At 35.5% G+C, this 12,170-nt stretch overlaps 4 protein-coding genes across 4 annotated transcripts; all 4 read right to left on the bottom strand.

The window, feature by feature from the left end:
* Window positions 1-1,139: 1,139 nt before the first annotated feature.
* LOC128554915 (uncharacterized) lies at window positions 1,140-2,096 on the bottom strand. Its single transcript, XM_053536249.1, has one exon. It carries the CDS (start codon window positions 2,094-2,096, stop codon window positions 1,140-1,142), a length of 957 nt encoding a protein of 318 aa, XP_053392224.1.
* A 63-nt stretch (window positions 2,097-2,159) lies between these two features.
* On the bottom strand, window positions 2,160-2,819 carry LOC128554914 (uncharacterized). Its single transcript, XM_053536248.1, has one exon. The coding sequence runs from the start codon at window positions 2,817-2,819 to the stop codon at window positions 2,160-2,162; it is 660 nt and encodes a 219-aa protein (XP_053392223.1).
* An 81-nt stretch (window positions 2,820-2,900) lies between these two features.
* On the bottom strand, window positions 2,901-4,418 carry LOC128554912 (uncharacterized). Its single transcript, XM_053536247.1, has 2 exons — window positions 3,566-4,418; window positions 2,901-3,361 (listed from the first exon to the last, which is right to left on the bottom strand). Exons 1-2 carry the CDS (start codon window positions 4,416-4,418, stop codon window positions 2,901-2,903), a joined length of 1,314 nt encoding a protein of 437 aa, XP_053392222.1.
* A 549-nt stretch (window positions 4,419-4,967) lies between these two features.
* On the bottom strand, window positions 4,968-6,155 carry LOC123540118 (uncharacterized). Its single transcript, XM_045324914.2, has one exon. The coding sequence runs from the start codon at window positions 6,153-6,155 to the stop codon at window positions 4,968-4,970; it is 1,188 nt and encodes a 395-aa protein (XP_045180849.2).
* Window positions 6,156-12,170: the final 6,015 nt, after the last annotated feature.

Raw genomic sequence — 12,170 nt, 5'->3', positions numbered from 1 at the left:
AAGAAAGATACAACAATATCATATTTTCTATCAGTTATGAATAATCCATCTATCACAACTCATAAAAGTCTGTTCATCGATTATCTCTTCACCTCTGTAAGTATAGATCACCTGCCACGTCAGACTATGATAAAGAGTGATTCTCCTTATATCTTGAACATTGTCTATGTCCAAGAATGTAACACTATCGACGTCATCATCTTGCACATCATCGTCCTGCACACTTACTACGTCACTCAGAACGTCATCATTCTGCACACTTTCTACGTCATCCTGCACGTCATCATCCTGCACATCATCGTCCTGCACACTTACTACGTCACTCAGAACGTCATCATTCTGTACACTTTCTAAGTCATCCTGCACACTTACTACGTCACTCAAGACGTCATCATTCTGCACACTTTCTACGTCATCCTGTACGTCACCGTTTATGCTAACATCAGGCTCACTATCATCAAAGTCCGGTAAAACTTCGTTGTTATTATCATCAATCTCGACTTCAACCACTAATCTGTCATTCGTATTGCGTTCATTTTCGTCTAGGATAACATCGATGTCAAAATCATTAATAGTGTCATCCATCACGATAGGTTCTGCGTATCTCCTTTGATGGTATCCTCTTTTAATGTTGAATGTATATCGGTTTATGTCAGCTCTTGAAACGCCGTGTACCATAGATAGATGATTTTTTAGATATCCTTTACGAATGAATGATGATCTGCAATTTTCAATCACACACCAGTATTTTTCAATGTAACTGTGTTTTTCTAAGATATGTCGTCTTAGATTCCTGTAGTTTGTGTATTGTCTCTCACATGTATCACATTGGTACATTTTTATTTCCTTATCTTAATTCTTCACAAATTTTAACTTCAGAAATTTACACGACTACCTGTCGACCAAGAATATAAATGAATACTCAATACATGTATAAACCCGTGCACGATAAATTCGTGCGTTCTATTCAATAACTTTCTACGGCGGAGTTTATTCATTGTATTGTGTAAAAATGATTCCCGCACTATTAAACAAGTATACAATATCACGTGATATTGTAATTAGTATCTATTCAGTTTTCGTGTGTATGTACTCGCAGTTCCGTGAATGAAACAGTCCTATAGTACTAATTATAACATTTAATTGTCAAAGATTTGTTTTATTTTATCTCTCGCAGTTTTTGCGGCATTTCGCTCCGATTTTCTTGCGGAGCTATTTAATGACTGTAGATTATCATGACCCGTAGGAGTTTCAATGCCTGCTGTTGATTTGTTTGTATTTGGTGCAGTTTCTAGTGGAAATAATAAATTCAAAGGTCGATTAACGATTCGACCTGACGACACCATCACTTTTGCTGATCTAATTTTTCCGTCAAAACTCTTTGGCAAGTCAATTATTTTCCCGTATTTCCAACATCCGCGGGGTAAATCTTCCTTTATAAGGACGACCTCACCGATAAAAGGTGTTTCTGCTGATTGCACTTTTCCAGATTTCAATTCTGATTGAGTTCTTTCTCTCAAACTCAGGAGATACTCATTACGCCGCAGTTGCCAAAAGAAATCTAGAAGTCTATGACCTTTCTTCCACAACTTCAAAATTTCTTTCCCAGAACTTTCAAAAGGCAAGTATTCCTCGTCACTTTTGTTTCTTTTGACCGTTTCTGGAAGACCAAGATTTCTGTTTAACGACAGAAAATGTCCAGGCGTGATTGCTATGCATGAATCTATATCTTCTTCGACGTACACGAGGGGTCGAGAATTTAATACAGCCTCTGTTTCTTTCAAAAATGTTTGCATTTGCATGTTTGTAACTAGAGTACAACCGATTGTTTTCCGGAGAGTTCGTTTTACCAGTCCGACCAATCGCTCGTAGTACCCTCCCATCCAGGGTGAAACTTCGACGATAAAGTTCCATTTTATTTTTGCATTTGCAGCATAATTCTGAACATCTTCGGAATGTACTACGTTTCGAAGAACATTTTCTAGCGTTTTGTTTGCAGCTTTAAACTGTAACGCATTATCACTTATCATAATGTCTGGTGATCCTTTCTGTGAAATAGATCTTCTGAATGCCATTAGGAATTCCCTTGTAGTCATATCTTCAACTATCTCCAAGTGAACCGCTCTGGTTACTAAACAGGTAAATAAACATACCCATATCTATTTTGGACCATTTTGTGTCTTGATAAGTAACGGACCTAAGTAGTCAAGACCTGTTCGAGTAAATGGAGCAGATTCTGAGACGCGTGACTTTGGTAAAGGTGGCATTAACGGCATCTTGTATGGCCCGCCTTCTACGCGGCGGCACATGTAACACTTTTTGATTACTGATTTCACTGTGGCACGACCTCTGACAATCCAATAGTTGTACCTTATTTTGCTGAGAGTCTGAGAAACACCACTGTGTAACAATTCTACATGTGTTTTCCGTATCAGCAGTTTTGTAAAGGTATCACCTTTTGGAAGTAACATTGGATATCTAGCACCAAATGTGAGATCCGAATGTTCAAGTCGACCTCGGCATCTTAAAAGTCCACTATCGTCAACAAATAATCCTAGTTGACGTTGTAGGTTGTTGGGATTTTTAGCTAATGTTGCATTTATAGTGTCTGAAAAATATTTTCTTTGAATGCACCTCAGCCACGTTGTCTCTGCATCTTTCATTTCTTCACTTGTTAGATTACCACATGTTCTATTAGATCTGCCAAGAATGTTCTTTACAAATCTAGAAGCATAGGCTGTCACTCTCAATACTTTCGTCATTGATGAATATTTTTCAGTATCAATTCCGAAAGGTCCTGCATCAGAATTCACACACATGCTGTTAACGGTTTGATTTTGAGATTGTTTTGTCTGTAATTTATCAGTTTCAATGTCTTCCAGTGAATTTTCGTCTAAATTCTACTCGCCACAATCCGAATGAGGCCATTCTGATTTTACCAAAGACAACCATTTTGGTCCATGCCACCAAATATCACTATTTTGTAATGTATCTATGTTAACACCACGAGACGCGACACCGGCTGGGTTTTCAGATGTCGTTACGTATCCAAATGTGATATCTTTGTGTGTGTGTTGATTTCTGTTACTCTGTTTCTGATGAATACCGATGTCCTTTTTCGAACGTATCCAGTGTAGCACACATTGAGAATCTGTCCATAAAAAATATTGATCGAGATCGAGTCTCAACTGCTTTATCACAAACTGTAAACAGCGAACTCCAATTAGAACAGCCATTAATTCCAGTTTTGGAATTGTCAATTTCTTCACCGGAGCAAGTCTTGCTTTAGCAAATATTAGCTCCGCTTTAGTTCCACAACTGTTTTCTTGGTGGAGATAGACACAACACGAGTACGCCTTTGCTGAAGCATCGCAGAAACAAGTCAGACATTTTTTACTATCTTTTCCGTTTTTTTTTCAACTGAAATCACATATCGAGGTATCTTACATTCGCTAATTTTTCATCAAATCTTTCTTAAGCGATATCCATTCAAGTTTTTCAGTTTCGCCAATTTCTTCGTCCCACTCTAATTTTTTATTCCATAGAATTTGGAGAAGGAGTTTACCTTGTAAGATAGTGGGAGAATACGAACCAAGTGGATCGAAAATTGATGCAACAGTTTTTAGGACACTACGCTTTGTTTCTTTCATTTCTGTATCTTGTACCATTACAGATGACTTTATTGAAAGTTCATCTGTTTCTGTATCCCAATTATGTCCAAGCACTTTCATTACGCGGTGGTTTGCTCTGTCCTTATTCTGAATGAATGCATTAAATTGTTCATCATTTGTGATCCATTCTGGCAAGTTCATAGAGATTTCATCGAACATCGATTTTCCTTCTTGATACATATTGATCGCTTCTGATATAGTTTCTGTACCAGTTACTAAATTGTCAACATAAATGTCGTTTTTTATCTTCTCAGCTATCTGAGTACCAAAAGATTCTAGATGATATTCAACGGTTGCTCCAAGCAAAAATGGAGATGATATGACTCCAAATGGCACTCGACAAAACCGATATTCGGTAATGTTGTCTTTCTCTGTAACTGGTTTATTGAAGTCTTTAATCCACAAGAAACGAGTCACATCTCTATCAATAGGCTGAAGACCTATTTGTAAGAACGCTTTCTCTATATCGGCTACCAATGCAATTTTATGAAGCCGAAACCTCATGAGCATACCACAGAGGTCATGTAACATCACCGGACCTCTATACAAGTTTTCGTTCAAACTTCTGTCGCTTTGTTTTGCTCTTGCGGATGCGTCATACACAATACGCAGTTTAGTTGTTGATTTTGTTGGCGTAACAACTGCATGATGAGGGATATAGTGTATGAGACCAGCTCTTGTAATACGTTTATCAACCTCTTCAATTATCCCTTTCTTAAGTTGTTCGTCGATCACATCACCATACATTTTCATGAGTTCTGGTTTCTTTTGCAATTTTGAAATAGTAGATTTAAGTCTACCATAGGCTTATTCGCGATTAATCGGTAGAAGTGGCTCTTCGTCCTTCCAGGGCCATGTTACTTGGTATCTTCCTTGAGAAAACTTCAAGGTGTTTCTAAAGTTTTTCATAGCCCTTTCATCGTTAGACATCTCTGGGTTGTCCATTACACCAATCGACTCCACTTTCCAAAAGTCTTCTAAGTTTGGTTTAACGGGCAATGAATTGTCAACACCTGTGAACGCACATGTCTTCGCCAAAGAACTGCCATGTGTCAAGATCAGCATATTGACCTTATAACTGTCTTCGTCAACTTTTGAGTTCTTCCGGTTAGTATTAGTATTTGATCTACCACTACCGAAAGTCATTACATGGATTTCTACGGTACCTTCTGTCTTTAGGTCAAGTCGTTTCGCTAATGATTCTGATACATATGAACGTTGAGATCCCGAATCAAGCAGTATTCGGACATTTTCTGATTTATCACTTTGACAGTTATTTACTTTAGTTTTAACCGTCTACATAAGTATCATTTCTCCTGATGAAACTAATGCATTCTCCGGCGAACTTCCATTCTCCGATGGAGTTCCGGGTGAATCACAATCATATACTTGCTCGTTATTTACTTCCCCTGATAAATGTGTGCTAGAGTTCGATATTTTAAATTTGGTGTGACACAAACTTCTGTGATGACTGTTTCTTTCACCACAATAAACACATACCTTGCCTCTTGTACAGTCACTTGACTTGTGTCCAATTTTGAGGCATTTGTAACAACTGTCCTTTAATACCCCCTTTCTCTGTTCAATCGACCGATACTTTGGACATTCATCGCTCCAATGTCCTCTTCCACAATATCTACAGAGTTTAGAATAGTCTTTACTAGCTGAATTAGAAGGACGTTGTTTGCTAGCATTATTAGCCACTAAAGCTTCACCAGATGTAAATCTTCGTTGTTCTCCTTGTATGCCACTCCTTGGACCGAAACTTGACGTTGGTCCATAGACGTCTTTCTTATATCCAACACCAGTGTTTCTCTGAGCCCCAGTGTTTACCTTTGGTTTGTTTTCATTCGTGTTAGGTTTCTTTTCGGCTCTCTCACGAGCAACTATATAGTCTTTTAGTCTCCCACGGAGTGATTGCAATGTCCACTTATTGTTTGCTCCGTTCAACATTTCTAGTTGTACGAGCACGTTCTCTGGAAGGTTTCCTCTAATCATTGCAATAAACACATCTTGATTAATGTGTTGATGTAACACCTCTAAACTCCGGAGATGCCTTTCCATGGTATCAAGAAACGTTCTCAAACTTTGCACACTATTGTATGCACTTTGAATGTTGATAATTTTGTTGTAGTGTAAATCGATCAACTCCTGTTCGTTTCCATAACGTTCAGAGAGTAATTTTACAACAGAAAGTTCCAAACCAGATATTGTACTCTTCACTTCTCCGTATAATTTACCTCGTAAGTAATTGAACTTCTGAATATCGGAGATATTTTTATTACTATGCACTGATGTATTGAATGTGTCCCAGAATTCGTGCCATCTCAACTTATCTCCGTTGAAGGAGCACATATCTAACTTTGGTAATTTCACTGTCATTGCTTTATCGTTTTCTTTACTTTCTTGTCGTTCATAAAAAGCTTGTTGTTGTTTCATTTGTTTTACCACAAGCCTTTGAAACTGCTCTTGCATTTCAATCATTTCTTTATATTCAGAAGAAGGGATTGGTTTCTCCTCTTCTTTCAGGAGTTTGTCTTTTAAATTCTTAAGATCTAATTGACAATCAATTGCCACTTAACTTAAATCTTCATCTTCATCTACAATCTTTTGTATTTGTTCTGTGTTTTCCGGTTCTAACTCGGATAATACAGAAGCTAATTTCTCTGATTGTATCTCAAGTTTGTCAGTGTACAATTTCAATTTCTCAATGCATTTTTCAATATTTGAAATTAGTAAATCTTTATCATCAATGTCATATTTGATAAAGTAACTACCTTTTGTTATCTCTTCTGTAAGAGTGTTCCTATATCTAGTCCGAACACATCTGGCATATGCAGCAGTTGTCATGTTTATTTCCAATTCCTTTTTTTCCAACTTCTTATTAGTTGTGTTCCCGGGTTCCGCGCCAAACAATGTCGTGGATATCCTTATCTTATTTTTTATTATACCTTATTTACCCACACATTGGATATAAAATAAAAGCAAAACCTTATTATCAAAGTTATTTCATTTAATTTTTACCTATTTATTTTATCATGAACAAAACCTTCCGTAATTACATCAAACTTATTTCGAGTCCTTTTTAGTCGACACAAGTCATTCTATTTATATAAGGCTTTCCCGCCAAGAATACTATTTAAAAACAAAAGAAAGGCATGAAAAACATGAAATACATGTTAAATGTAATCCACGAATATAAGTGCCGACGGAGAACTTAAATAAAAGAATAGGGTCCGCCGGAAAATTTAAACAATATATTTTATACAATCGCTAAGTCTGCGACACTTGTGACGTCCTGACGCAGACGCAAACGCAACATAACGAAATTTTGAAAGTTTTGCTTGCTGTTTTGGTGCTCGCGCCAAGGCAAAAAAAATACAACAACAACAATAAAAAAATCAAAAAACGAATCTGACAACGAAAGATAAAAACACAAAGAACGCGACAGAAGGAAACATTTAATTTGGTATTTAGGAGGGTGCTCGAAGAGAAGGCCTGAATGACCTGCTCGAAAATCGGGCTTTAAGGTAACCTAAGTAAACTTTCACACCTGGGATGGATTCAGTAGCTTTCAGTAGCGAACAAGGTGCAACTGCTAGAGGGAAAGAGTTTTCTTTGCAATGAAGGAAGAATTTGGTTACTCAACATACATTATCACTTAAAAGACCCTCAAGAGAGGTTTCAAGCTAACTTGGGAAAATGATTACATTACATTTTTAAAAATAAATTCTGGAAAGAAATTGGGAAATAGTGCCATTAATATTGTTATGTAAATGTCATTCCTACCTTATGCTTTAATTTATTGTCATTTTGTGTTGACTGTAAAGCTTGACCTAGTTTTGAGACACCATGCATATAAATAACTTCTTTAGATTCTATTGTGTTCCAGAATGTTTTACCACAATATTTATTAAAGGTCTGGATTGTTCTTAGTTTTTCCAGAATCTTCCTTTTAGCTCACCTTAGCAATGCTCAGGTGAGTTTTTGTGATCTCTCGATGTCCGGCGTTTGTCTGTTGTCTGTCTGTCTGTCTGTCTGTCGTTTGTCTGTCTGTCGTCTGTCATCATTTAGCTTGTGTATGCGATAGAGGCTGTATTTTTCAACTGACCGTCATGGAATTTGGTCAGAATGATTGCCTTGATAAAATCTAGGCCAATATTAAAAATGGGTCATCTGGGGTCAAAAACTTGGTCACTAGGTCAGATCAAAGAAAAACCTTGTGTATGCAATAGAGGCTGTAATTTTCAATTAGTCTTCATGAATTTTGGTCAGAATGATTACCTTGATAAAATCTATGCCGAGTTTGAAAATGGGTTATCTGGAGTTAAAAACTAGGTCACTAGGTCAAATCAAAGAAAAACATTGTGTATGTGATAGAGGCTGTATTTGTAAATTGATCTTCATGAATTAAGGTCAGAATGCCTGGGGTCAAAAAACTAGGTCACTAGGTCAAATCAAAGAAAAACCATGTGTATGCGATAGAGGCTGTACTTTTCAATTGATCTTCATGAATCTTGGTCAGAATGATTACCTATATAAGGCAAAAGTTGAAAATGGATTATTTGGAGCAAAAAACTAGGTCACTAGGTCAAACCAAAGAAATACTTCGTGTATGCGATAGAGGCTGTATTATTCAACTGACCCTCATGGAATTTTGTCAAAATGATAACCTTGATCAAAACTAGGCCAAGTTTGAAAATGGTTCATCTGGGTCAAAAACTAGGTCACCAGGTCATATCAAAGTAAATCCTTGTGTATGTGATAGAGGCTTTATTTTTAAGTTGATCTTTATGAAATTTGGTGGGAATGATTGCCTTGATGAAATCTAGATCGAGTTTGAATAAGGGTCATTTTGGGTCAAAAACTAGGTCACTAGGTAAAATTATAGAAAAATCTTGTGTATGCCACAGAGGCTGTATTTTTCAATTGGTCTTCATGAAATTTTGTCAGAATGATTGCCTTGATAAAATCTAGGTCAAGTTTGAATATGGGTCATCTGGAGTTAAAAACTAGGTCACTAGGTCATATCTAAGAAAATATATATATTTGTTTAAACACAAGAGACCACAGTTTTAGTCCAATCTTAATGAAAATTGACCAAAATACATGTTTCCATGAAATCACTAGGTTAAACATGTTTACACTATTATAGTATGTTTCTCAGGTGAGCGGCCTAGGGCCATCTTGGCCCTCTTGTTGTTTTTGGTGATACATGAAAGTTCTGGAACCTTCCGTGATACTTTAAATAAAAAGCTGTCTGAGGACAGGGTAGTACCTACAGTAAGAACTTACTGAAAATTTTTCCTTTATTTCTTCATAACAAATATTACCTGCTTGAATATTTAACATTGAAGGATTTACATTAACATTTTGGATTTAAAAATTTATCTCTGAAGAGAGGATTTATATTATTTGGATATAATAAATTTAGTTTTGAACTGATTAGATTTAAATTTGATAAGGGCAGGATATGGACTAATTTTGCATTTAGATGGACTTTACGGCTATTTTATATTTTTAACGTATTTGAATTGTTACTTTTATTAATAAAATTGTGTTAGTGTTGATAGTTGCTGGTTGTTTTTCTGTTGATTTTAGTATTCAAGTAGCAAGCAAGTGTTACCCTTAGATGTAACAATATTCTTTAGCAAACGCGGCGAATGGCAAAGACATCAATGTTCGATCGGTTCTTCGGATGCATATCCGGCGAATTACTACCTTCGTACCTATAAGGAATTTAAAAGGTTTCACAATTGTTTGGTAAGAAAATATTGTACATTAGTCCATAGTTAGCAGTTTTGCAAACTTCCAGTTTGATAGAATGGTTATCTTGTTAGCTTACTTATTTCTATTACTTCTCAAAGGACGGCCGTAAGTTCTGAAAAAGCCGCCTATTTCTATTATGATGTACCTGATGCGAAACCAAGATGTTTGAAACACCTTAAAATCAGGATCTAGCCAACTTTCCGGAAAAATCTCAATTTTGTCCTAAATATACAAATGACATTCAACATTTCTCTTAAATGGAGTTCGTCTTTAAATCCAGATTAGAAAATACTAGTTTTACCTGGGTTGAAACAATTTTCATGAAATACGAATTTTTCAGTATAGGTTAGAAGGTTAACTGTCTCCGCTACTATTTTTAATGTAAAGTTACAATGTATAACACATTTTTGTTAGCATACCTAGCCTTTGACTTCTGGTCTGTCTATAGGCAATGAATTAAATGGTTGGTCACGTGAATGAGATTGTGATAAAAACGCTAATATTAAGGTAGATATCAGAAGGTACCTACTTTCATTTTACCAAGTAGCTTCGACACAAACTTGAAAGAATATTACCTAGCTTAAAATCATCCGCAGACATTCTTCTTTAGAATAAATCATCAATAAAGCTTATATCTGTCGAGAAAATGGCAATTTATACTGATATTGACTACATTTGAGTGGACCACGGAGGCATAAATGGTGAACCACTACCTTCGCACCTTATGTGAACAGTTTGTCGCGAATCACGTCTTTCTTTTGAGTAGTAAATAGTTCCGGTCAGAAGGAAACAGTTAACGAGATCGCTGATTGGTTGAAAAAGTATATGGTATTCCGAGGTGTATATTGCCATGTAAAATGATCTCCCATTGGTTTAAAATATGTTGGATGTGTTTGAAAACTATCTAATTTCATAAAATAAAACTGTAATCGGTAATTACTGGCTTAAATAATATGGAATGATGCATTTTGTGTGAAAAATATGCATGTTTTACGAGTAGAGCATTTTCATGAAAAATAAAAAAATTACTGCCGGACTAGGGGTAACTGAGTTCAAAGAGAAAAATGTGCGCAAAATTGATGGTCAGCATGTACATTTCCTGCAGTAGGTGGCATCAAAAGTTTAAATGTTAGGAAAGGCCCATGACCGGAAACATTACAATGTGGGCTAATTCCACATTTGAGCTAATTCCGTTGTAACAAATTCGTCAAGCTCACTTTGACGCTTTGCTTTCCCTCATATTAATGTCTTCACGATTGGCTATCATTTGCGTATTTTTTTAAAAAGGCGTTTCTTTTATATTTACAAATAAAACCGTGCACATTATGAATGAATACCCTGAGTCACGGTCCAGTGGTTTTGAAATAGTACAGAACATAGTATGAGAAAATTGCAATTACCAGCTCAGTAAGTTTCAACAAATTCTGTTTATGTCTACATTGACATTTTATCCGCATATTTTGTAAATTCTAATTGTCTAATTTACAAAATAGTCAATATTTACATGTTTGACGTGAACAATTGCTTAAATCAATAAAGCTTGACACATCCCAGTAATTTTGCAATGAATTCAAACAAATGCGTTTATCGCGTTGTACGTAAAAGACAAATATTTTTCCAAAACCTTTCAGAATTGAACAAAAATCAAAAATGTTATGACAAGTACAATAAAAAGTTCAACTGGTAAAGTTTCATCAAAGTCGGCCTATATTTTTAAATACTTCATGAAGTAATGGGTTCTACATCAGAATAATAATATTATGATATAATTAATACGCAAGAATCGTACAAAACAAAAACTCTTCTACAAAGTTCATATTTTTTCGGTTTATAACCTACATTATTTGACATGTATGCAATGTAAGAGGTCGCTAATACATTAAGTGTCATATGGTTTCCGATATAGAAGAAGATCAGAAACTACATAATTTGATCTTGAAAGATTAAAATAATTTTAGCGCGTGTGACATTTGTGATATTAACGATAATTAACGTTGGAATAAAACGTGTAATTTTAAATTGTATAATATTCAATGTTTTAGATAGTGATGTATTCATACACATTTCAGTATTGTAAGCCATTTTAAAATCATTCGCATAATCTGCATAAATTATTTAAGTAAAATCGGGGCATATATTTCATTTACAAGCTTTGTTTAGTCAAAAATATACTTACAGAATCATTCAATTCACAACAAGAAAACAGTCATTTGATATGCATGTAAATGTATCAATAAAGATAAACAACACTTCCAAAAACATGACACTGCTATCATTAAATGTTTATTAACTGCAGGTATATTAGAAAGCAACAAGTAATGTACCTGGTGTTTTCACGTGATTTTTTACCGAAAAGTGATTGGCTAATCGCATTCATGGAACGCCGTTTCTGCAATATAGCTGGCCTAGATAATATCCAGGTCAGACACTGCTATTATTTTTTCCATAGGCTTACATTGTAAGAAATGACTCTGTAGGACCCCCTCAAAACTTTTGTTGACACATGAGGTGCCATTTACCCTGTCAAATAGCCTTCCAGACACCAAAAAATAACATTTTTACATGGGCATGCGGGATCCATTTTTTTTTCTATTTCCATTCAAAGACAACCACCTTCAACTGTGCATGGAATTTAGTGATGAATTCCAACAAGTACTTACTTCACTAAATTGCTAATTTCAAGTTAAATATATAGCCAGGCAGCTATAAAATACTTCAAAATGGACAGAA

This window comes from Mercenaria mercenaria, unplaced genomic scaffold (assembly GCF_021730395.1).
Source record: "Mercenaria mercenaria strain notata unplaced genomic scaffold, MADL_Memer_1 contig_864, whole genome shotgun sequence".
NCBI classification, from domain to species: Eukaryota; Metazoa; Mollusca; class Bivalvia; order Venerida; family Veneridae; genus Mercenaria; species Mercenaria mercenaria.
The sequence above is the reverse complement of the archived record's forward strand: the minus strand, read 5'-3'. Positions and strand labels throughout refer to the sequence as shown.